This window comes from Notolabrus celidotus, chromosome 21 (genome assembly GCF_009762535.1).
Source record: "Notolabrus celidotus isolate fNotCel1 chromosome 21, fNotCel1.pri, whole genome shotgun sequence".
Taxonomy (NCBI): domain Eukaryota; kingdom Metazoa; phylum Chordata; class Actinopteri; order Labriformes; family Labridae; genus Notolabrus; species Notolabrus celidotus.
This window is the reverse complement of record NC_048292.1, coordinates 9,169,324-9,195,410: the sequence shown is the minus strand read 5'-3', so window position 1 is coordinate 9,195,410 and position 26,087 is coordinate 9,169,324. Positions and strand designations below refer to the sequence as shown.

General features: G+C 39.5%; 2 protein-coding genes across 3 annotated transcripts; one reads left to right on the top strand and one right to left on the bottom strand.

The window, feature by feature from the left end:
• Positions 1-4,794: 4,794 nt before the first annotated feature.
• Positions 4,795-6,259, bottom strand: avpr2l (arginine vasopressin receptor 2, like). Of its 2 annotated transcripts, none has more exons than XM_034673834.1 (2): positions 5,133-6,259; positions 4,795-4,969 (listed from the first exon to the last, which is right to left on the bottom strand). In XM_034673834.1, the coding sequence occupies exons 1-2, from the start codon at positions 5,953-5,955 to the stop codon at positions 4,890-4,892; spliced, it is 903 nt and encodes a 300-aa protein (XP_034529725.1). In that variant the 5' UTR covers positions 5,956-6,259; the 3' UTR covers positions 4,795-4,889. The 2 variants fall into 2 exon arrangements, with proteins under 2 accessions (XP_034529725.1, XP_034529726.1); XM_034673835.1 differs by having other exon boundaries at positions 5,338-6,259.
• Positions 6,260-11,717: 5,458 nt separating this feature from the next.
• pnpla8 (patatin-like phospholipase domain containing 8) lies at positions 11,718-25,769 on the top strand. Its single transcript, XM_034673833.1, has 10 exons — positions 11,718-11,837; positions 14,544-15,683; positions 15,764-15,913; positions 16,028-16,179; positions 17,284-17,378; positions 17,480-17,651; positions 17,764-17,821; positions 18,613-18,807; positions 22,551-22,746; positions 24,597-25,769. Exons 2-10 carry the CDS (start codon positions 14,727-14,729, stop codon positions 24,869-24,871), a joined length of 2,250 nt encoding a protein of 749 aa, XP_034529724.1. The 5' UTR covers positions 11,718-11,837; positions 14,544-14,726; the 3' UTR covers positions 24,872-25,769.
• The last annotated feature ends 318 nt before the right edge of the window (positions 25,770-26,087 follow it).

Here is a 26,087-nt window from a genome sequence, read left to right as displayed (position 1 = left end):
TCAATCATACATTAACAGGCTGCACAATCTGTACTGAAGATATTTAACCTCAATTCAGACAAGAAAAACAAGGAATCCCAACAAAAAAAGACATACTGATAGAAAAATAGAATAAACCAAGACAGCTTAATGTCTGTTAAATGTGAACAGACTATGTCAACATGGTAAAATGACAATCTGGACAAAATAGATTGCAAAAGAAAGGCTTCACAGGGGCTGTTTATCAACTTCAGGTGTCTCCAAACAGACCAGAGCCACATGACTTCCCCTCAGCTGTGGAGACAGATAGGAGAAAGCAAACACAAAGAGTGAGAGAGATATTAGAGTGAGAGTGCACTAGGGAGAGAGAATCAAGCATGAGGGCGAGCTGAGGTTCCTGATCAAAGCAAACAGCGGGGATATGAGCGCACTATCTGTGTTAATGCACACCAAATCAATGCTTTAGACTGAGCTCAAACAACACCATCCATACATGCAATGGTTTCAGTGTCTTTGAATCAGTGCAGCGATCATGCCCATGCAGATAGAGCCTTCTTTTATTTCTTTGCTTGATTGCAAGTGCCACCATTTCTTTAAAGTATTCAGCTTCGCAGGAAAATTGTCTTTTATTTTGAAGTGCACTGTAAATGCATTTCTTGAAGCGTCTGTGTCCTCTGTGTCTCTGTTGATTGTTTTAAACCCCCACAACGACATGAACATGAACCAGCAGCAGGATTTATCTCCCACTTTTCCACCCTTGGGCCCTGTATTAGTCATCAGAGTATTTTGGCTAAATGAGACACATAATCCCATTTGAAACAGCTCTACAGAATGAAATGTGCCATCGGCTGTCTCTGCACTGTAGCAGGCCTAGTCACACAATCTAGATTTGATTGTTACCTTGTTAAAATGTTGTATTTTTAACCCTCAGATTTGTTCAGAATAGGAATGTGTCATCAGCATAATGAATGTTAAAACTAGCTTGAGAAAAGTGAAGGAAACACCTGTTTCTCTAGACGGAGCGCTGCATTATGTCACTGTGTTACGTAAAGGCCAATTAGACCAGAAGGCTGTATACATTTATGATGTTGGTATAGGGAACTTCCTGCTTGTGGGGGCATATGCATGGCTTTTAATTTGGCATCCTTTTAAGGTTTTCCATTCCTTCTGTGTGTGTGTGTGTGTGTGTGTGTGTGTGTGTGTGTGTGTGTGTGTGTGTGTGTGAGAGAGAGAGAGAGAGAGAGAGAGAGAGAGAGAGAGAGAGAGAGAGAGAGAGAGAGAGAGAGAGAGAGAGAGAGAAATGTAAGCCCAAAAGACTCACTTCAATATAAAGCACTAAAAACCCAAGAGCTGAACCCTGAAAACTGCCCCCTTAGTCAGCTGGTGAGGACGCTAATCAGCCAGACTCCAATCAGCACTGATCCAAACACAACCAAATGAAACTCATCATGAAGCACTCCAAAGATCTGTATTTAGAGCACTGGAGAAACCAAACAAAGACCCAAAGTAGAATGAATTGTTATTTGACCCTAAACCATGATTATAAATTATCTGAATATCTGTACAGTGTCAGAGATACAAAACATAGACGTGTCCTGACCAAATACAGGCTGAGTGACCACCAGCTAGCTATAGAGACAGGGAGACACAGACAGACATGGCTGCCCAGAGAGGAGCGTCTATGTGCTCACTGCTCTACAGGGGACATAGAGACAGAGATGCACTTCCTCCTCCACTGCAGCAAGTTCTCTTTCCCACAACAGGGATATTACTAAAATAGTACCAAACTTAATCAACATTAACCCCAGAAGAGAAACTGTCAGTTCTCCTGGGGGAAGGGTCAGCAGCTCCTCTGGCTGCTAAATATGTGTCTGCCTGTCACAGCCTGAGGGACGCACCATCCCATGGTGTTTGATTTTGGGTGGAGGTTTTGTGAGCGCGCCGCATCGGGTGAGGACATTGAGATATGCTGTATGGGTGACACCATAGTTCATTAATGCGTATAAAATATGTAATATATATAATATGTAATGCATATATATGTAATGTATGTGTATGAATTTTATGTTCTTTGGCCACAACATTTCTTTTCTCATGCCAATAAAGCAACTTAAATTGAAAATTTAGAGAGAGAGAGAGAGAGAGAGAGAGAGAGAGAGAGAGAGAGAGAGAGAGAGAGAGAGAGAGAGAGAGAACAGGCAAAAGGCTATATTAGTTTTCAAATTAATTACAGATTGATTGCACATCTGAAAGGATTTGTGAAGTGCAATTTCAAATGACTCCAGGGTGTTGAATGACACGAACTATTACAAGATGACACATTACCGTGGTGAGGAATGACTGTGTGACTCTTCAGTAGTAGAGTTTGACAACATTGAAATACTGAATGAAGGTGTTGTTGTAATACTGTTGTTTTGTGTCTTCACTGTAGAACAAAACATCACCTCAGTGGATCAGAGGTGTAATGTGATGCGAGGTCTTGTTGCAAGAGAAAAAATATCATCTCAGTTTGGGAATGTGCAATAATAACTCCATAACAAAGTAATTACAGTCAGGGAAATGATCAATTTCAGAAAATTAGACGAATAAAGTAACTTTAGTAAAGTTAATATAAAATAGATGGTAAATGTCACATGACAATAAACAAAAGAAATTGCAACTTAAATGATTTAAGTCTATTTATTATTATGTCAAAATCCAGCAGAAATGTACAGAAGCTTGAAGCAGACAAGCTTCCACACATTTGATCTACTCTGATTTTTCCGTGATAATGAAACACTTCTGTTTGTTTTCTGGGGATCTTGACTTATCTTGTTATCTAACTAGTCAGTACCAGTTGTTCTTTTGAGATTAGTCGGTTACAATTGTAACTTTGGGTCTCTGAATGAAGAGACCACCTCTCCACCCAGTCACATTTTTCATATGTACAGGGACTGACCCCCACAGGGCAGGTATCACTGATATTTCTTTGAGATACATCACTACATGGTTCAAGTGTGAGTATTTAATACCCAAGTGTGCATTATGGTGAATTAGAAAATAAAAAATGTAAGAAACTTGGTAATGATGCACTATTATATTGATTTAAGTTAGGCTTAATATAAAAGTTTTTTGTTATTTTATTATTTTTAAGGCTTTAGCCTTTTTTGCATAGGACATTTGGGATATATGAGGAGAGAGAGAGGGGGATGACATGCACTGAATAAGGTGAGGTCTGGGAATCGATCCTATAACCAATGTGACAAAGACTTTAGCCTCTGTACATGGGCAGCCTGCTCTACTAACTGAGCTAATTCAGCGCACCAATCTCTTCTTCTTAATACAAATGTCAAACACTTTTTTATCTCTGGCTCATCGCATACCAACTCTTTACAAACATGTTTCTCATCTGTTTCAAGGCACCCCTTAGAGTCTGTTTTAAGGTCTGTCTTGTCTGGGATATTAAACTCTGGTGATGTGGTAAAGTGAAGTGTGATTTGCTGCAGTGTCCAATCAGTGAGGGGTATTCAATACAAGGATGTGTATGTTAGTTAAAACACTTCCACGAAGACTGCTCTCATTTATCTACGCTTATCACTCCTCAGATTTCCCTCCTGTTTACTTGATCCTCTCTTCTCCAGGCAGCAGCTATGTATGGAACGCTCTTAACAAGGTTGATCTGAAGATCGAGGACAGAGCACACATCATTTAAGCACTTTTGAATGCATGGTATATGTATGTATGTATGTATGAGACTGACCTCCAAGAGGCAGTTGACATGGATATATCTTTAAGACACTTCGTCGAGTGGCTGATGTATGGGTATTTAATGAGCATACTCACAAATTAACAGTAAGTGGAGTGGGTATCTGAGCAGCCTTGACGTGGAGAGATAGTCCCTTCATTCAGAGAGCCAACAGTTACAGTCATTACCAGTCTGTCCATGCACAGCTGAGAATTCAAAACCCATGCATGGATCTCAAAGAAATATCCATGTTAACTGCCCTCTGGGGTTAATTCCCTCTATATGTTATTTGTAACTGGAGGAAATAAATGAAATTACATCAGCATTAGAACAGGATAATAAAAATGCACATATAGATGTCTATTTCAGACTTCTATAAAGATGTTAGGTGAATGCAGTGGCAAATTGGAGCAGGTGCTTCACATCCATATGAAGCAAACAGAAGAGGCTGATGTCAGGATTTTAAATAGCATCTTTTATTCAGAAGATTCAGTAAAAGAAAAAGCATTTTTCCATTATTATTATTCCACATTTACAGAAAATCTAATCAATGGGAGGAGGGAGGAGGAAAATAAGCAGGCATAGCTCACGTGTCCTGATTATGTTACAACAACATTTCCACTACATTCAAATTAAGCATAAATATAAATATGTTTTTTTAACAGGATTGATATTAAAGAATGCTTTCATTGTGTTTCTTCCAGCACTAATTGAAATAAATGTTCCTGTGTGTCCCTGATATCCCTCAGGGAAAATCGACTTATTCTGGCATATTTCAATATTGCATTACGCTTCTTGTTTAAAAGCACCACACTGTTCTTTTAAAACTCTCAAATATGGACAGAAGATTGAAAAAGGAAGCAGATAAACTAAACTAAATCAAGATACCAACAGAAACTCAGTTTTATATGTAAAACAGTGCCAACACTAATACTTCATACAAGAAGAGCCAGTCCCCCTTTGGTCAAATTTACAAATTTACAAGCTCTGTAGTGCTCAGAAAATAGTTTTCTACAACAAAGCATCATGTACATTAACTTAAACAGGATCCATGATGGATTCCCCCCCCCCCCCCCCCCCCCCCCCCCCACATAGGTGTTCAGATGTGGACTTCACAAGAATTGCATCAAAAGAGTTTCATCCCTTCCAACTAAAAATGTACATCAGTTTTAGTGCACGCATGCTCTTAGCTGTAGTAGACATAGATCCAGGGGTTGGTGCAGCTGTTGAGACTAGCCAGCAACATGATGATGGCAAACACTGGACCTGCAGGAGAAAAACAAGACAAAGAAATGTGAAAACAGACTGAAATACATTGACTGATAAGTGTCATTTATCCAATATATTGCACTTAGGCATGCAACACAGGGGCAAAATATGGAGCATATTTGATCCTTAAGGGAAGTGGAGCTGCGGAATTTGGACAAACCTTGAGTAGGTGCACTCTTTGGGCTCCATGCAGACCATAGTTGAACAACAAAAAAAGGGCTCCAGCATACTGTGTATGCCAGTATAATCACAAATGTCATTTTCACAGTTTTCAGCATGGCGTTGGACACCCCCTTTGTACCCGCGCGCCCTGCCTGCAGCGCCTTCCTCTTCATGTTAAAGTAGATGGTGGTGCATATCCTCACCTGGCAGTGGAGCAGAATGACGGCAGGCAGGGCAAACACGGACAGGGTGATCCAGCTGATGTAAATCCGGCTCCCCCACGGTTCGATAAATGTCGCCCAGCAGTCGTACTGGTTCTCCTCAACCTCCCGGAGAGAGAAGATGAAAAGCTGAGGAGCACTGAAGGCGAGGGAGATGAGCCACGCTGCGCCTATGGACAGGTACCTCCTAAATGAGCCCTTGAAGAAGGAAACCATCGGCTTACACACAGCGTGGTACCTGTCTATAGTCATGGCTACTATCATGTACGTGGAGGCGAACATCCCAACAACCTGTAGATACTTCACGGACCGGCACAAGAAGTCCGTACCGCGGAATCTGTGCGTAATTTCAATAAGAAACTGCGGTAGGACTTGGAAAAACGCCACCACCAGATCCGCCAAGCACAAGTGTAGAAGAAATAGCTGCGTCCTGGTGTTTCTTTTCCTCTTCTTCCAAAGTGTTGCCAAGAAGAAAAAATTCCCACACGTTGCGAGCAAGAAAACCAAACCCAGAATCCCTGCTCTGATGAGCGCAAAGCTTCCGTACACTTCTCCATCCCCGCGTGAGTCCTTTTCGGAGCTGTTGCTGTTGGAATCCATTTAAGTAAGGATACCCTTTGTTCCCTTTATGTCCAGCAACTCCAGTGTTCAATTTCCATCCATATCCTAGGTGGAATATTGGAGTGTGGGCGCAGAGATGTGTCTACATTTTCCTCCTTTGCGCGCGTGTTGCAAGTGACTGTGATGTCTTTGAGGAGGGACGTCGGTGGACTCTGTCAGTGTGCTCAGTGATAACTGGGTTTCCATTTTAAATTTAGAACTTATAAAAATAATAACAAAGTTTAAGAATACAATTTGTAGTTGTAAGTATGTACTATAAAAGTACTCACTGATTTTTAATCATACTGTCACATTATGTCCTTGTGTAGCTTTTTGTCATTTTTAATCGTATGGTGCTATTTTTACTCTTCCTTTCTTCTCTTTTTTGTTTGTTTGTTTGTTTGTTTGTGCTTTGGTTTCTCCTCTACCTTCTTACTTTGATTTTATTTTACTCAATTTTATCTTTGTTTAATCTTGATCTTTTTAGGGAGTCTTTTTAACATCTGGCAAGGGACTATGGATGTAAACTAGTATTTTGGCGAACTCTGGCATATTTACAGAAGTGTTAATTAATATGCATGGTCCTTTTAAATAATTAAAAAAATTTAAAAAATTAAAAATCTGGATACTTATATGCTCTTACTGTTGTTTGCTTACTTGTTAAACAAACACATCTGCTTTGGTATTGCTCTCTATCCAAGGTGTTCCCCTAGGATCTATTCTTAGTCCACATTACAACCGCAATAATTATACTGGCATGACATAAACCCTTGGTGGTAAGCAGGTAAGCGTGCTGCTTACATTTTTATCTTTCCATCCTATGGAATTGTGGAAATTAGCAGCATCTTGCCTTTGCAGTTGTTTCCAATTTCATCTGAATATAGTTAATTTAGCTTCTTATTAGTCTTGATAAATTTCTGACTGGCAACTGTGCCATGATAAGTGCATCAACAACATAGCAGCACTCAACTATAATTGCATCATAGGGTGCTGACATAAAAAGCTCTGACATTTAAATTACAGAGGCAGAAAAGGTAAGTAACTGAACTCAGGGGTCTTGAGTGAGTGTGTGTCATAAAATGTATCAAACAAGGGTTAACTGTCTTAATGGTCTAATATCTTGTTCTTGTTTGACAGTCAGTCATCCAAACCTGACAGCTGATTTGAACAAATAAATTGAATTGATATTTGCAGATGAACTCAGTTGCTTCTTGTGATACCAAAGGGATCTGGACAACACACCATCTTTCAAACTCTATAGGCAGATTATAACCCTGGTTTTGCGTCAAGGGTGATGTGCTCAGGGTAATTCTTTTGAAAACAGTTTACAGGCTGGGTTGTAAATGTACACTTGAATGGGCATAATCTAAACAGCAACTTCCAGGCTTAAGGAAACAAACCAGAGTTGAAGTTCTGAAACCTGCAGTTCCTCGAGTGACCCCTTGAGGCTGGCTCCAAGAGGGAGTCAATTCCAATCAGTTCAGATGTATAAATGCCCCACTTAGAAGCAGAAATGACTGTGACTCTTAACAGCATGTTTTTGCAAAATTGTATCTTTGAGAAATCAAGCGTGGTTGATTTCTGACCTCTGCTATTGTTGTCAACAAAGTATATATCAGAAGTCCTGCCCCCTTTTCATATTGATTGGTTGTGATGGCATAGTGACATATTTTTTCTTATATCATCATTCATTTAAGAAGAACATAAGTCTACAATTTGTGCAAATATTCATCTTACAAGTTTAAAAATAACACCATTATATACACTGGTCCAATTCACAAAATAACACTCATACAATGAATGGCCAAAAAAGGAATTGGCTGGAGCCCAAAGCTTATTTTTGCCTGTCCTATGAGGTCCTTTATATAACCCTTCAACACTACAACAAAGAAAATAACAAAAGCAGATTTACTGTACTGTACGGTTCTTTCATTCTTGGCCATTGTGTGTTATAATCATTAATTAGTTTACATTAGTTTGGCTTTTAAGATACTCCACAGAGAACTACTTGATTTCAACTCATTACCAAGGCTATTCCAAAGTTTGACTCCCAAAACTGAATCATTATGAGTAGGTTGGTTGGTTGACTTTTTTGTACAACTAAGAGGGCTGAGAGCACAGCAACAAAAACAGCAGCCTAGGGCATGGTTGCACTTATTGAGTGCTGTTAATACTGAACTGCATTGGTTTTGTCTTGGAAATATCACCTGCCTGCACAAAAATAAAATAGATAAAAATAGTGGACACAGGCCACATATTTTGACAGTTTGGGATGATTTGGATTTCTTCACCTCGTTTCTCTATTCTTGATAACTGTACAAGGTTGATTTGTGTTATTACTCAAGTTTGAATTACTGTTCATGAACTGTAAAACCTGTGTTAAATAAAGGGCATGTTGCTTTGAGTGACAGGTGGCAGCTGCTCGCTGAACAAAACAGCTCTCTTGATGGTTTATTTTTTTTCTTCTGTGACATGAGAGGTTTTTTATATTTGTATTTCTTTAAGTCAGTGCATCTCATTTTGAACCCACTATCAATATGATGAATTACGTGCACTGTTCCTTTATAGGACACCAACTTCACCAAAAACAAAAGAAGCCCACTGTTTGTCAAAGGGCAGCGTTACTCCTTTTCTCTCAATTAATTATGCATTGCAGTGCAGCATAATATAGCGAATTTTCACTTACTATGTTATGATAAACTACAGAGCTGCCATGGAGTCACCCATAAATTGAGATAATACATGCTTTCTTGATCGGAGCAGGCTTTTTTAAAACCCAACAAAAGGTAAAGTGGACATGCTGAGAAAAAGCTTATGTGCAGTAATTGAACTTGCATTGAGTCGCATGGGGGTGAAACGTTTTTTTTACTTTCAAGAATGGATTTACTTTGTGACAAAATATAAATGGGTATAATATTATGCTACAATTATAATTAGTTGGATTGTTTTCTCAAGAGCAGTGAAACTTTCTTTCTCCCCACCTCTCGCTGACCTGAGTATGAATGTTCTCAGACTAATCACATTCCATTAGCAGTGATTACTACCTTTACGTGATAATGCACCAATGACCTTTTCAGAAATACAGTATCAGAATATGCCGCCCTCACTTTTCTTTTCAAAAGAAGGGATTTTTGAACACAGTCAGCTGTGTCATTTCTCACTGTGTAACCCTTTTCAAAAGGAGACTCCACATGTATTAACCTTTTCCAGGGCAGCCAACTGCCTGCCTGGATCTTTCACATGAAAGATGCATCACTATCATTTCCATCAGGCACGTCTATACAATCTACATGTGGCTCTAACAGCATTGAAATGCCATGGAAATCAGGCCAAACAAGCTACAATATATTGTGTTTCATCTTGGCTGTCATCGATTTCATTAACTCCAATATATTTCCCTTCAAAGAGGCTTTCTCACCATGAGATAACATGCCACAAACCACTTGACAATTGGCTTCTCCCGGTTTGAAGTCTCACTCTGTTTAATCATTAATTGCTTCATGCTGAGGACAACTGTGCCTGAGCAACTGGAGGCCCAAACATGTAATTAGATGGATTCGAATCCTGTCATCTTTTCGAGACAAAAGTGGACAAGGACTGATTTTAACACTGTACACTGTATAATTACACTGATGTCGCCGCAAATCTCACTTCACTTTGACATACGGATTAAAGCTGCTTTTGGTAGGAATGGTGTAGAAAAGGTTACTTTTTTCCTGCTGGGTTTGGAGAAAAGGTCATAATGCCCATCGGTACTCATCGGTAAGTGGAGTCATTTGAGACTATTTAGAAATCTCTGTGTTTTCCAATGCCTTTGTATCAAGCAATGTTATTATTCCCCATTATGACAGACCAATCATAGTTAATCTCCAATCTTCTGTCCTGGTTGGTTAAGGGGCGGCCCCTACTACGTCCTCCGATTGGTTATGAGTCCGGCACTATCATGACTGCACACGCCGATCTGTGTTGGGGGGCTAAGAGGAAATCTGATTGTGAGGGATAGTGTTGACATTCAAAGTCCCTCTCTCTGAACAGATGTTTACTCTAAGGCCCAATCTCAATGTCCACCCTCAAGCACTGTCTGACTTTGAGGCACGTTCCCGCTAAGTCAGTGAGGGCTTGGGGCTGTCCCTCTGTCAAATCATCAAGTGTGTGAGGGATCTCTCACTGACTTTTTGAGCCCTTTATGCCCCCTTTCCATAAGTGGGCATTTTTGCAGACTTAGCATAAGGGAATTACCCATAGTTCATAGCATTGTGACATGAAACATGGGATTCCCAGGGCCGTAACATCTGCATGCAAGTCTGCATGTAAGTATAATACAGAAAACAGCATTAACCTATTTATCTTCCCACATATACAGTATGATTTCATATAGAATAGTTATATAGCCTATTAATATATTTATAGTTATGTAGCCTATTAATATATTTTAAATGTTGTGGTTAAGCAGTCTGTACGGTAAGAGCCTGCATCACATGGCAGTCAGTCGTCCCTTGAATTTGAGGAAAGTAAAGATTGTGCTATAAAAAATCCTAATATCTTTAAGGTGAGCTGGTGACGTCATGCAGGTTACGTGAGACGTCTCAAAATGCTGTCCCATTCCAGTTCTACGGTTTTGAGCCCTTACAGCCTCCGGCCCTCAATCACTTTCCAGCTGACGTCAATTAAGTCAAGAAGGTCTCAGGGCTTAGGGAGGATATTGGCTGTTTCCGAAACGGCCTGCTACATACTACTTACTAATGTAGTAGGCAGTAGGTATTGCCTACTTCATACTGCTTTTGAATTTAGTATGTAGTATGGCTGTTCTGTTCAATCTGTGTTGCAGTACGCTGGGTCAGACGTCACTGGATTTCCAGTTTCGGAAAGCGGAAGTACACAATGGCGAAGCCGATAGAGAAACAGAGGCTGTTTCCGAAACGGCCTGCTACATACTACTTACTAATGTAGTAGGCAGTAGGTATTGCCTACTACATACTGCGTTTGAATTTAGTATGTAGTATGGCTGTTCTGTTCGATCTGTGTTGCAGTATGCTGGGCCAGACGTCACTGGATTTCCGGTTTCGGAAAGCGGAAGTAAACAACGGCCAAGCCGATAGAGAAACTGCTTCTTCAGCATCCACTTATGATTTAAAAAGTTAAGAAGTGGTTTATATGGAATTCAATAACTTTCACAGCACCCAAAAACGGATTTCCTCCCGTCAGAAAAGAAGGAAAAAGAAAAAGCGGAACGAGCGCTGTGCATTGTGGGAAACAGTACGCGAGGCAGACTGGTCCGATGCATACTGTGACATTTTCCCAAATCAGTAGACATCCGGGGAGTTTTGGCATACTGCAGATTTTGCTCTTGTTCACATACTACTTACTACATACTGAATTTTGGCCAAATCAGTACGTACTGCCAGTATAGTAGGCGGGTTCGGGAACAGCCATTGAGATTGGGCCTGTGACTACCAACAGCAGCTTTAACAGTCGCTTTCCATGGTGCTGAAATACATTATGAGGAACTGGGAGAACAGCTGATGTGGTGAACTCAAACCACATCAGTGCACAATGACATTGAGAAAAGCTTACATACCAAACATGATTGCACATAAAGTTTGTTATACTGCATGTTGTTTTGGGGATATCTGGATATCTGACAGTATTTAAAATTATTTTGAATGTTTTTTCTCTTGATAGCAAAGATACTTTGTCGACACTTAGTGGTCGAAATGAAACATTGCACTGCTCACAGCTTAAACAACCTAGCGGACTACGTCACTTCCGTTTATCTTCCTGTTTATGTCATCTAACGAGCCCAGTACCCATTCATTGACTGTACCAAAACCACAGTGAATCAATCGTCTTGCCAACATTTCGCCAGCGGTTCCTGTCGTATGGTAAGAATAAATCACTCTGTTTATTTTGTAACTGTGACAGTACAGTGCTCAAGCTGCTCTAGTCTCTAGCTAACGTATCAGAGGCTAACCAGTGTGTATTAATCAGGGTATGCTATAGCAAGCTAGCTATCAAATTGTGTTTTATAGAGCTATTCTTTTTAAAAGATGTCCCCCTTTACGTATGGTTAAACCTAGTACACATATTAGGTAACGTTATAGTCACTGTAAGGTTCACAGAAGACTACAAAACACGACGGATATGTAGTTAGCTAACAGTTAGCTTTAGCCGGGGTCGGTTATTCTAGTTAAATGAAAAATATTTGAACTTTTTATTATATTTACAAGTGGAGTCATGTACACTATTATTATTACTATTACATTATTTATTTTTTTACTATTTTTATTATTATTTGAATCATTGCTTTAACATTTATTTATCTTATTTATGATGTATTTATCTATTTATTTATTGTATTCATCTGTATCTTATTTTTAACTTTTCTTTCCACTCTTACTTATTTTATTAATTATATTGTATTTATTTCATTTCATTTTTAAGTATATTATGTATAATCCTGCCTTTTATAAAAAAAAAATTACCATTGCTGTTATTTTCTGTCTCTGTTATTCTGTGAAGCACTTTGGGCTGCATGTTTTTATGAATGAAAGGTGCTATATAAATAAATAAATAAAGTTGAGTTTAGTTGTAAAGCTGTACGTAGACTCAATCTTTATTGAAACGATACAGAAGTCTTATCTGTCGGTTCAAAGGTCTACAGCTCTCTGCAGCAAAGCCTTGCTCTCAATAACGTCCAGGAGCCACTTCTCTCTGAACCTGGTCCCCCCGGGTGTATAAACCAGCCTGTTTGACTCCACGATAAACAGCACCTCCACGGGCAGAGTCGGTGGCTTCACTTTAGAAATGCCAACCACGAAGTAGACGCTAGCTGTCCCCTGAATGGGCTTCTGCGGGGTCGGGGTGCTAAAGCGGGCTCGGTAGTGATATAAGGTGTGGTGGTCTTCCTCGGTCGATAATAGGAAATCCAGACTGTAGAGCCAGCAGGGCAGTAACCCCCAGGTTTGGATGAACTCCCCAATTTGTGTTATCCCTACATCGGTTGTGAAATCTTTGCATGCGGTCCAGTTAATGTCCCTGATGTCAGTGTGCGGGGAGTCTTCCACCTGGTCCTGGTCCAGGACTTCAACTCGTCGGTGTTTCTCTAACAGAGTTCTCACAAGTTGAGCCGACTCTGCTGAGATCTCCACATTTAAAGCTTGACTGTCGTCCTCCGTCATGTCTTTTTAAAAAGGGGGACAGCGTCTGGAAACTGCAGGTTTTTGTGCAGCGAAAGCTGTTGTCCTCATCAGTTGTTGTTGTTGTTAGCTGTTTCTATGGCTACCAGGGGCGATAGGGTGTCAGATGGAGCTCTCTTTGGGCCAGTGATGGACAAAGCACACAGCTTCATTAAGTCAAAGTAAAGATCCTCCAGGTCAAATATTACTCCAATACAAGTGAAAGTTGCTCTGTTATATTATTACTTGAGTTAAAGTACTGAAGTTCTTGCTTTTGAAAATACTTAAGTATTCAAAGTACCTCTTAAAAAATCTCAAAACATTGTATTTTCAAAATACATAAATGCAGTCAAGAATACATAGGAGTACATTCTGTTACATTATGTTTATCTAGAAACCATTACTTGAAATCTCTAAAAACTATAACATGGAATAAAAACAGACACTAAGTTACTCCAAGCACAGACAGCTTAGTTTTGAAATGTTCATCTGGAATGAAACTAATGTTCTATAGCTCAACACGCTTTCTCAGGTTGGAGTGTGAATGTTTGTATGTTTGGGCAGAGTGGGAAACAGGGAGAACATTTAAAATTATACATATCATTCTTCATTTCAAAAACTTCTAACACGGGCTGAAGATATGGCCATGGGTGCTCATGTGGAGAATTATAGCTGTCATTACCACCTCTAAATGAACTGCCTGATCTGAGTGAAATTTGCTCTGTGTTTGCTCCACGTTCAACCAGGGAGACACACAATATACAGGTACGACTAAACCACTGAGACAAGCAGAACTACACAAACACAGTTTACTGTCTTAGGGGTCAGATTTCAGAAAAGAGAAGGAAATTCATGAGCTGACTTCACAGCAAAAGTAGTGAGTAACTAGAGCACTGATAGAAATTTAGTGGAGTCAATATTACAATAATTGTCTTCTGAATGTAGTGGAGTAAAAGTAATATGTCCCCCCCAAAAATGTACTTAAGTACAGTACTCAAGTAAATTTACTTTGTTGCTATCCACCCCTGCTTTTGGCTCCTTTCTGTTTCAGTGTAGTACATTCACTCATGTGATAACATCTCTGTTCCCATGATACTGATTTAATCTTATTTGCCCTCTCAATATCTTGATTTACCATCAGATGATCACGACTCATATCTCCAGAGCTGCTCAAAACAAACATAGGCTTATCTTAATTACATTACTGTTGGAGATGGCTGCTTGATATGACATGGTCTGGCTTATCTCAGTGACCTCGTCTATAATATAATGAGATAAATGGTTTGGGATCTCGAGGATGCAACTGGAAATTCCTTTTTAACATTAGAAAACTGAGTTATAATAAAATTGTATGGGTGTATGTTTTCTAAGGGCTTCCATACTTAAGCTATCTTTTTTTCCTTCTTTTCCCAGGAAGCACTGGATCAAGCAGCAGAAATCAGACTTTCTACATTTCCCTTCAAAATGGAATTTCCACCTCAGAAATTTTAGCAGATGGCAAGCATCCAACCAGAATGCTACATCATTTTAGGCCTCAATCATTCCCCTGAAAAACTACAAATTCTCCACTGCTGTTCCAAGTGAGCCAGCAAACGCATGTCGCGAATCAGGACCACCCTTGACAGTGTCACCAAGGCAGTAGGCAGCACGGACCTCATCTCCAAGTTCTCCCGCCTCAAGCCCGGCAGTGCCTCAGTTGACAGCACAAATGCGGAGAAAGCTCTTGTCAAAGCTGAGATCTTAACCGCCAACAACACAGCTGCTGCTCCACCACCTGAAACCACCATGAAGGAAGAAGAAGAAGACAACAACTGTGAGAGGAATAAAGCAGAGGAAGAGCAAATCACAGAAGAACCGTTTGTCTCCACAAAGAAGTCCCCGTCGAGTTTAGCTTCAGCAGCAACTTTGTCTGCAGCAAGCTCTTCCTCAACTGTGGCTAAACAAACTATGCAGCTGTTTCACCCAGCTGCTCTGTCCACCAACATGGATGAGACTTACAGAACTCTGGCTCAGCACATCAATGACTACTTTGGCACTAGCACACAAGTGGAAGGAGGAGACAGTAAGACAATGCAGGGACACAAAGTAGAAGATGAGCATGTGTCTGAGCCCTTTCTCAGCTCAATTCCTCAAAAATCTAAGGACCACATTCCTATTTTGTCTCCAGTGGCAGAGGCTAAACGCACTGAAGCACCCACAACATCTCCTCCTCCTTCAGAGAAGCCATGTTCTCCAGTAGACACACTTTCTCCTGACACCCCTGTACCCGAAAGTGCACCTCAGCCCGTCCCTGCGCCCACTACCTCTCCTAGAAAAGGCTTCACCCACTATCTTTCCTATCCCCGACCCAGCGTCCAGGCATTTGTCGGCAGCTACATTGCACCGCTGGTGCCCAAATTCAGAGGGGATTCAAAAAGCATTGCAGCTGAAAAAGAAAAACCACAAGCGGTCGCTGTGGAGGAGTCCGCTTTGGTGAAGGAAAAAGAGAAGACAGAGAGTGAGGAGGATGAAGAAAAGAAAGTGAAGCAACAGCTGTTGATGCAAAGAGAAAAGGTAAGTTCCTTTGTGCGGCTCTAACGAAAACCTTTTTTTAAAAACATTTTAGATTTGTACATGGTGCATTTCTTTCACAGATAATAGCCAGAGTGAGTGTAGATGGCAGAACCAGAGCTCTGGTGAAAGGCCTGCAGAGAGTCACTGATGTCAAACTTCTCACCAGTCGAGTGGAGGAGCTCAGCAACCACCTCCTGGAGTTCCCTGAGACACGCGGTGTCGCTGTCAAGGTTTGTGTGGATGCCACTTTTTAATCACCCTGCAGCTAAGTTAATGTCAGGTGGATTGTGAGTGTGACAGTTCTGCTGTAATTACTGTGTGTGTGTTTTATTGTGACCTTTCAGGAGAGCCTGTTGCCCTCCCTGCTGCGTTTGCGCCAAGCCAGGGATCTTTCTCTTCAGGCAGCTGTGAGGGAGGCGCTGGCCCTGGGTGGCTACAGCGATCCAGTCAAAGGCAGAGGGATTCGGGTGTTGGCAATAGATGGAGGTGGAACAAGGTAAACACATTCAAGGAGGAGTAAAAAAAACTATATGGAATACCTGTGAGGGTCCTTGGGAAAAAAACTCACAACACTTCCAAATAAATATTATACCTTTATTAGTTTTTCTCATAAGCATCACTGAAGCTGCAGAAATACATGCCAACTACATGATTGTTATTATAGCAACAGAAAATCCAAAGAGTTACAACCCTTACTCCACTCTGTGACTGATAAGTGACAAATAATGGGAACTGATGGGTTCTTTTACTCTAAAGCAGGGGTTCCTAAAGTGTGGGTTGGGACCCCCAGACACAAATGGGGGGTCGGGAGATGTCTTCCAGAATATATATTTTTTTAAGTTATCTAAAATTATTTTATTATTATTATTTATTTTTGTTTATTTACCTTGTTTTCTTATGTTTATCTTCTTTTTTGTTTGAACTGTTAATTATTATTATTATTATTATTATTATCATTATTATTATTATTATTATCATTATTATTATTATTATTTTGTATTTATTTATTTTTTCTTCTCTTTGTTGGTTTTGTATTACTTCTATATAATTTGTTAACTTGTGGTGAACAAAGAAATACTGAAAAAAATGCACAAAGAAAAAAAAGTTATCTAAAAATAGTACATTTTACCCATTATAGTAAAAAATATCAACAAAACTAGTAGCTAAACTAGAAATAAAACCTCAAAAATAGAATGTATAATGAGTTTTCTGCCTTTCTTTTTGCCAGATGACTCCTAAGTTTAGAGTTAGTGAACAGTTAATTATCAAAAGCATCAGTTGCAGTAGGTTAATTCATAACAGCACATGAAACACAGCCACATGCTCATATAGTTCAGCTAATTTTCTGCAGACCAGCTAAATGAAGCCACATTAAATCACTTTGAGGGACAGTGGGGGTCGCGAGTCTTTGGCACCAGTATTTTGGGGGTCGTGGGCTGAAAAGTTTGGGAACCCCTGCTCTAAAGGATACTACAGCATGACACTGTTCATTGCAGGCCAACTTTACATGGGCACATCCGTGTATTTGTAGCAGGAGGACCACATGTAGTAGCAACATTTTTGTCAGCCTAGGTTTATAAACCATTTGAATTTGTTACAGGGGACTTCTGGCTCTACAGACTCTCCAAAAACTGCAGAACTTGACCGGCAAACCAGTCCACCAACTCTTCGACTACATCTGTGGAGTCAGCACAGGTAAGCTGTCAATGCTGTTATTAAGATTACCCCCACATGTACATTTAATTACACTTCTGATACTTACAAATAACTTGTGCACTCTTTTCTCGCGGCTTTAGGGGCCATATTGGCTTTCATGCTGGGGATTTTTCAGATCCCTTTAGAGGAGTGTGAGGAGATGTACAGGAAGCTCGGCGCTGATGTGTTCAAACAGAACGTCATAGTTGGAACGGTTAAAATGGGCTGGAGCCATGCTTTCTATGACAGCGAAATATGGGAAAACATCCTCAAGTAAGTCAGAAGGATCCTTTTATGTTATCTCTTTGTCATGGTTGGTAACAGACTGTTAGTTCTTCCCTTATTTCTTCATAACTAAAGTTTTTTGTTTGTTTGTTTTCTTCAGGGAAAGGATGGGCGATGGGATTATGATTGAGAGTGCCAGGGACCCAAAATGTCCTAAAGTAAGTCAGATATCAGCTCCACACTTTGAGGATCAACACTTGCAACATTTGTGTAAATATAGGTTTGACTTCAGGAATACAAATTCTTATTTTTACAAATTCCAGAAAATAAACAAGACAACACAATATGATCTTATCTTTAACCACAGTGCAGTGAAGTCCACACACCTGTTTGTTTACACAGTGCTCAAAATACTGTAAACTACATAGCCATTGTTCTCTGCTACTTTGTATCTCTCTCTTTGTATCCTTTCATGCTTCCTGTCCTCTGCATCTCTATTTCAAACTACCTCAGTCTTCTCCTGCTCCCATCTTTCCTCATCTTTCTTTATGTCTCCTTTTTTCATCCTCCATCCTCCATTTCTTACTTGACTTTTTCTTTCCTCAGATTTCTTTTATTCCCCTTCTTTCTGTTTTTATTCCTTGCTTACCTTCTTTCCTGCTGTTTCTATCAACATGTTTGTTTCTCTCATTCCTTGTACCCTGTATTTTTCAAGCTCCCTCCTGTTATCTGTTTTTCCCCTCAGCTTTCTTTCTATCTTCTTGTCTTTATTTCTAATATATTTCTTGAATCTTCATATCTATTAATTTCCCCCCTATACCTTCATCATCCTTTGTTACATTTCTGTCACTTAGCTTTCTGTCTTTCCTCTTCTCGTACTTTATATCTTCCCTTTCCTTTATCGTCCTCTCCTCATTTTCTTTTGTGAACTTTCCTTCTTTTTGTTCTTACTTACTCAATACATTTCTATTTACCCATTTCTTAAATGCAAATTTCTTGTGTCCACTAGGTGTCAGCAGTGAGCGCCATTGTGAACAGGGGTTTACCTCTGAAGGCCTATGTGTTTAGGAACTACAGACTCATGCCAGGAGTGAGATCCCACTACCTTGGAGACTGCAAACACAAAATGTGGCAGGCCATCAGAGCCTCGTCTGCTGCTCCTGGATACTTCCAGGAATTTGTGCTGGGAAAAGATCTCCACCAGGTACGACATGGAAGTGAGAGAACTCAACTGTCTTAGCTAAGTTCAGTTCAGTTCAGGTCAGCGCAGTTTAAATACACGAATATAGTTATACGGGTGGAAGGCAAGTTAGTCAAAGGGACAAAAATGACCAGTGAAAGCTACTCAAGGAAATTAAAATTACTCTAATGGAGTTGTTTGAAAAAAATTCAGATCATCATTTTAAGTAAATTCAAAATCAACATTTGGCCCTTCATAAACCCAGATTTAAAAGATGACTGTATCTCCCTAGTTGTTAGGCTTGAAACATCTGAATCAGGTGTTTTCACATGTCATTTTCTGTAACATAAATCAAGGAATCTCTGGAGTCACATGTTTCATGAGCCTTAATTTAGTGTAAAATCGAGCCATTTGATGCACTTTCACAACTCAGCATTTTATTGCAGGCGCATAAACACCTGTTTTCACACTGTTTTGACTGCATCAAAACAGTGTGAAAACAGGGTTAATTATACACAGACCTTTATCCAACAGGTTAAATGCACATTTACTGATAGAGAAGACTTGATTTTTTACACCATCTTTTTCTTATTTACTGCTATAATAATAATATTAATAATAATAATAATATTAATAATAATAATAATGATAATAATAATAATAATACTTTTACATACTATTTATATTGCACTTTTCAATACAGGTAAAAAAAAAGATTCACAGTGGGCAATAAAAACAAGAAGAAGTGCAAAGCAAAATGGAGCGAGATAAAAACTAAAAAGCATGCAAGCTTATAAAACAGACCCTTAAAAACAGAGTTAAAATCAAACAAGATCACACAATAAAAGCTCTTCTGTAAAAATGTGTCTTGAGAATTGACATAAAACAAGGGACTGACTATGCAGGTCTGATCTCCTCTGGCAGGCTGTTCCAGAGTTTAGGAGCCCTGACTGAAAAAACCCTGTCCCCTTTGGTTTTCAGTCGGGTCCATGGAACAGCTAACAGAGCACTGTCAGAGGATCTCAGACTGCGTCCAGGTTTGTAGGGAGATAAAAGCTTAGAGATATAGAGAGGGGCAAGTCCATGTTGTGCTTTAAAAGTCAGTAAAAGAAGGAATGTGGATTTTTGAGATGAGGTTATTGAAAGAGCTCACATCACATTATAGATGAAACTGTAATCAATTGCACAGCCCTGTAAGATTTGTTGCATTATTCTAGACAAGTAGCCTTGCAGTTAATTTTCCGGGTTCGTCCACTCCTCTGGTTGTCAAGAACCTGACAGACGGAGAGAGAAAATGAAGACAATGAGACTGTGATAAAGACAGAAAAAGAAAGACCTTGGACCATGTCTTATTCCCTTTTCGAAACATCAAAGGCCTTGTCCTCTTTTGACCCAGCTCTCCTTCCTGCAGAGAAATGAGAAGCTTCTGATTTGATTTCCAATGAAAGCAAAATCTAACAGAGCTCCACGTGTCTGAAGGCTCGTTTCAGTTGGTTTAAAAATGAAGAAAAAAATACTGATGCTGGCCGTGTTTTCACTCCTTTGCTTTCTAATTTTCTCTCCTGACAATGACTGAAAGTATTGCTGATTCTTTCTTCAGTCAAAGAAGGTAGACAAGACAAGAAATGGTAGATTAGGTCTTATTGAATGATAATCAGGCTGTTAAGGCTTCTGATGAAAGACTGCCATCTATGTAAGTAGCATGCATGAATGTAATGTTAAGAACCAAATCACTTAGGCCCACATCTCAAAGCGCCTGCAAAGTGTTATTTTTTTTTATCAAGTTTGATTATTAGGTCAGATATCTTTAGATGGTCTTTATGGGCAGCAATTACACTCCAGGCTCGGTTCAATTTTGATAACCTACTTTTGCAAAATTAGCTTTGTCCCTGCCTCTTTTCACTCCTCTGCTACTTCCTAATGTAAGAGTCCCTGTACAGTGTTTGAGACAATAACAAATGTTAATCTCCGGTCCCACTCTGCACATTTAGTGACCTAAGCCTTTATTCTTGGAGGCATTTAGAACTAAAACGAATGGCTTATTAGCTCTTAGTGGGCGAAAAAAAAAAAACCTGTGTTTGGGAAAATAAATTGTGTCTGCAACCTCTCTCACCTTGGAAACCTTTTAGCCTAAACGCTTGATCAATTGGAGCAAGATATGATACCTTGAATATGTTTTTATTTCATTTATTTCAGCAGGACTGTTCTGAGTTGGTCTCATAGACTCTAGGACGACAGCGTGGATAAAAAGATGGAGAGTGAATGAGTTGTGTGTGTTGTCCTCTACATTCCTCTTAAAGCTGCATAGTGTTTCATCAACAGTTTGAGCTACCGTTTCCACCCACTGCTCTCACTCCTACTCTAGTTTTCAGCACTAGCAGCGGTATTTCTCAGGAAAATTCTACAGTTGCAGGGCATCAGGAATACATATATATATATATACACAGATATAAACAAAGTGGGACAAGATGCGTTCACAGCCTCAATGGAGGGACGGATTTTGGATTTTCCACCTGGGCTGTTCTTTGTTGAAGCAAGCTTGTGTCTGTGAGCAGGCTGCATTTTGTTTTTGTGCTGTGATTGGATGCAAGCTGGGTGCCATTCATTTCTATGACACCTCAGGGTGAGAGGTTGAGGGTCAGAGCTGAGGAGCAGCTGTGTAATTAACCTGCAATCTCCAGAGTGTAAACTGTGTTCTGATGTTTGAATAGTTTACACCTGAGGGTAAAACAGCTTTATAATTAGGCTCTGAGTGTTTTAGACAGAGGTGTCTGTCCTGTAATGACAGGAAGGCAGGAGCATGGACTGATAAAACCCCCACCCATTCTCTACTCCCACCCACTGGAGGCTTGGAGATGACCTTTGCCCTTGCTCTGCTGGGTAGGATCAGACCTCGTGTGGGCCATGCTTTCCAGCACTATTAACCAAGCCGAAGGCACTACAAAACCTGGATATGGTCCAAAACTGGACTCCGGGAAAGACTGAGAGAGAGTGTGATTTGCACTAAATCTGCCCCGACATCCATTCAGCTTCACTTTCAGTCATTTGTAGGCAGTATTCAAATCAGCAGCTCTCCTAAAGAACCCAGTTACATTATAAAAAGAAACAAAGCAAGCACATAATTTCTGAATAGCCTCTGGTTCAAGCAAGATTAGGAAACTGGAATAAAAGATGATGATTAATTCAGCGTTAGGTCCTTTAAATAGCTTACGTCTAGACCAAATAACTTAAAACTGTCTTATTGAAGCGGTCTGTAGTGGCTAAAATCACAACCTCACCGACTTGTTTTCTCCTGAATAAACAAGGCTTTTTGCCAGCACAGCACAGCTCTGGCCAGGGAGCTTCATTTCCTCCGGACTGAAGCTGTGTAGCTGCTGGACTGCTCGCTCACTTCACCTCATTTGACCCCTACAGAATGTCACGATAAATATATTAAACACAGAGGCATGTTTTTCATTTCAAGTGTCCCTCCTTTTGTGCGTAACCTTGGTTTGTTCGCATATCTGACTAATGAAATGCTAAAGGTGACTTTGCAGCTCAGAGATGCATCTACTAAAGAGGTTTAGAGGTTTAAATTGGTGTTTCCTCTGTTTCTGCAGCCAGCCTCAAGCAGATTCTCAATGAACTGCAGTTTATAACACTTCCGCATAGGCTTCATACTTTGAGACCTGAGGTTGCCGCTTGTGTAGAACCAGCAGATTTTACTGGTTAGGGCTCTTTGGAGAAAGTTGCTTCTTTTTTTTAATTGGCTCTATGTCTTCTCCCAGGATGGAGGACTTCTAATCAACAACCCCACAGCGTTGGCCATCCATGAGTGTAAGTGTCTGTGGCCCAACACACCTCTACAGTGCGTGCTGTCTTTAGGCACCGGGCGGTACGAGACCGCAGGCAAGAACAGCACAGCTTACACCAGTCTCAAGGCAAAGCTCACCAACGTTATCAGCAGTGCCACAGACACAGAAGGTAAGAAAACAGACATGGTTGTATGTTTTTAAGACCCAAATAGTTACAGTAAATATTAACCACTAATCTTAAGACCAGCTGGTCATCCACTGATACCTGATTGGTTAGTGTTACTCTTCTCATACCAAACCCAGAGCCCAGCCTATAGATTGTACATTTTTATGTGCATCTGTCAATGGAGATGAATAAACCATCAATTTAAGATGAGTTGTCACAGGGAAGTGTTGCTTTCTTGAAATATGTGGGCCTGTGTCCATTAACACCATTTTATGTGCTGGCGCCCCAAACAGTGTGCTCTTCCACTTCCCTTGTTAGTGACTATTAAGTATGGATAAAATGCTCTGTATGCTTCACATTTGCTTTTATTCAAGGATGTATTACAAGAAAATGTAAAAACAATGAAAATGTATTTTGTCCCGCCATGAGTAGCACTTCTAGACCTGAAAATGTACAATGAAAGAAAACTAATGTAGATGGTTTCTTCTCCATTATTGTTGTTGTTGAAAAAGTTGGTACACAAAGTCCTGCCACTCTTCGTTTTGATTGGTCAAGCTAGAAGTGACATTGACGAGCACAGCGGTGTTCTAATAGTTAAACTATTTTCAACTGAGAGTGCTGAGAGCGCAGAAAAAAAACAGGTGACAATTAAAGAGTGCCAAAAACATCATTAGTGGACACATGCCCTCAACCTGCTTACAACTACACTGCAAAAACTGAAATCTAGTAAGATTTTTTTGCCTGATAAGATAGTTTAATCACTAAGCAGTTTTTATGTTTCACTTGTTTTGAGTGTTTTGGTCTTAAATGATCTCAGTAAGATATTACAGCTTGTTACTGAGATTTTATGACCTAAATTGAGTAGTACATGCTTGAAACTAGAATATCAACTGTTACAATGCTGTCTGATCAACACTCACAAGTATAAAACTGCTTTTTCAAAGTAATAATTTCTTATTTCAAGCATAAAGTAAGAAATTATTACTTAATTATTACACAATTTTATCTCTTCACACAATTAAAATAAATGAAAGCCAAATGTAATCCACTGTTTTATTTTCAATGAAATAATAGAAAATATGTACTACTATATATTAGCACAGTTGGCACAGTATTGTAAACTGACACTTAATATTTCAACATTTAACATTTCAAACGGTTTCAAACAGAAATAATTTCATTCAGATAAGGCAAAAAATGATCCTACATAATGAGAGATATATTCTTAACTTTTGTCTTTCAATCAAGAAAGGTAAATTAGTTTTTAGTATAACTTTGCTGGTTTCAAGAAATGTAATGCCTGTCATTATGTCAAGGTAATGCCACGATGGCGCGGACTTAGCCTAATGGTTAAGTTGCGTGCTCATGAAGCAGTTGGCCTGGGGTCGAATCAAGTCTGTGGCCTCTTTCACGCATGTCATTCCCCCACTCCCTCCCACTTTCCTGCACTATCCACTGTCCTCTCCTCTACAAATAGAAGGTGGTAAATCCCAATAAATAAATAGATAAGTAAGAAAATGGCATTAGAATATACTTAATTTAAGAATAATTTTCAACATATTGAGAAAAGAAGTCTGATATTTTTTATTTCTATCAAGAAAAATGCAATTGTTTTAAAGGAAAATACACAAATTTTAAGGTATTTCTGGGTTCATTGAGGTTAGATATTTTTACTTGATTTGGAAAGTCTTCACAAGCCAAATTTTCTTGTTATTTTGGCAGATAATTTTGTGTAGTTTAAGTAATATACCCCCAATTTTTGTATATTTTTTCTTGTTTTTGAAGGCTGGCTTTTTGCAGTGTAGCTCTTGACTTTCATATCCAAAATAATCTCCCTACATCCTAATTTTCAGAGGTACACACCATGCTAGACGCCCTCCTGCCCCCTGACACCTACTTCCGCTTCAACCCCTACATGACCGAGGACATCCCGTTGAACGAGAACCGCACAGATAAGCTAAACTTCCTCAAAGACGAGGGGGAGCGCTACCTGGAGCGCAACGAGGCCAAGCTGAAGAAGGCCGCCAGCGTGCTGTGCCAGGAGAAGAGCACCATCCAGAGAGTGGCCGAGTGGGCCAAGCTCAAAGCTGACATGTACGAGGGGCTTCCCTTTGTCTCCAAGCTGTAGGTGTTGGTTTGGCAACACGAGTGAACACAAGATTTTTTTTTTTTTAAGGTAAGACGACATGTAGTGAAAAAACTTCAAAGACCTGATAGAGGAAGTGTTGGAAGGAGAACAAATGGACACTGTTTTCTGCATCTTGTGTGGTTTCATTATCATCTACCTGAGGACTTTTAAGAAAATGTAATTATTTTTTAAAAAAGGACATTAATATTATATAAAGAACAGGGTGAGTGAATGATGGATACAGAATGTTATAAAATAATTCAGCAGGTTTGACACTATGAAGGGAGAAAGAAGAAGTTCATTAAAGTGTGAATTTTAAAATGTTTTGGAATGCACAAAGACAATATTGTGGTTTCAATACATAAGAATTTAGTCAGGAACTACTGGTTAAGGACTTCCTTTACATTTCAGTAACTTGAATACAATATTGCACAATGACTGCCTATTTTTAACACTGTACAGAAGACAGACCTCATGCACTTTGTAAAGTAGGATTCTTAAAGAACTATACATAATATTTGAAGTAATTGTAACTTATTTGAATGCTTCAGCTGTAATTAAATAATGAGACAAAATAAGTACTACTAATCATTCATTTCATGTTCTTGTGTCGAGTCGACACAAACCGTGTAACCGCTCCGAAATCTCTTCTGATCAAGTATCAGAATGTGATTATTGTTTTCCTCTTTGCACAAAGCATGCTCTCCATTGTGGCCATATTATCAAGCTTATAGAGCTTTTGCCTTTAACCTTGATCAAGCCTGATGAATTCCTCAGTCTGGAAACTTTTTTTTTTTTTTTACTGTGAGCATCTTTGTAGTTCTATTTTGATGCTTAGTGGAATGCGAAAGAGAAAATTGTGTCTTGAAAAAATAAAACCTGGTTTTTAAAACCTTGATAAAGTTCTCTCTCTTTATATATCTTTATTATTTCTTCTAAATGTGTGAATATGTTGGGAATCTACTCCACAGGAATGTATGTGATACCTAGCACAAACACACACCACAAGAAGCCCCACAATAGAGATGTCACAAAGGAATTCAAAGTGTCTCCCTGTGATGAATTGCTTTTTTATTCCAGCTGCACACGTTGATTTTCTGCTTTATTGTTTTGATCTCCATTGAAGAGTCACTGAAATTCCTCAGCGTCATTCCTCCCAGTCACACTGTCGTTCCCCCAATCAACATGAACAATGCTCCACGAGGAGGTAAACCCA

Excerpts from the sequence above, each read along its gene's own strand:
- avpr2l (XM_034673834.1), bottom strand. The coding sequence starts at position 5,955 with ATGGATTCCAACAGCAACAGCTCCGAAAAGGACTCACGCGGGGATGGA. Across the intron at positions 4,970-5,132 it reads AAAGAGTGCACCTACTCAAG|GTCCAGTGTTTGCCATCATC; the intron begins GTTTGTCCAAAT and ends TTTCTCCTGCAG.
- pnpla8 (XM_034673833.1), top strand. The coding sequence starts at position 14,727 with ATGTCGCGAATCAGGACCACCCTTGACAGTGTCACCAAGGCAGTAGGC. Across the intron at positions 15,684-15,763 it reads TGTTGATGCAAAGAGAAAAG|ATAATAGCCAGAGTGAGTGT; the intron begins GTAAGTTCCTTT and ends TTTCTTTCACAG. Across the intron at positions 18,808-22,550 it reads TGGGAAAAGATCTCCACCAG|GATGGAGGACTTCTAATCAA; the intron begins GTACGACATGGA and ends GTCTTCTCCCAG.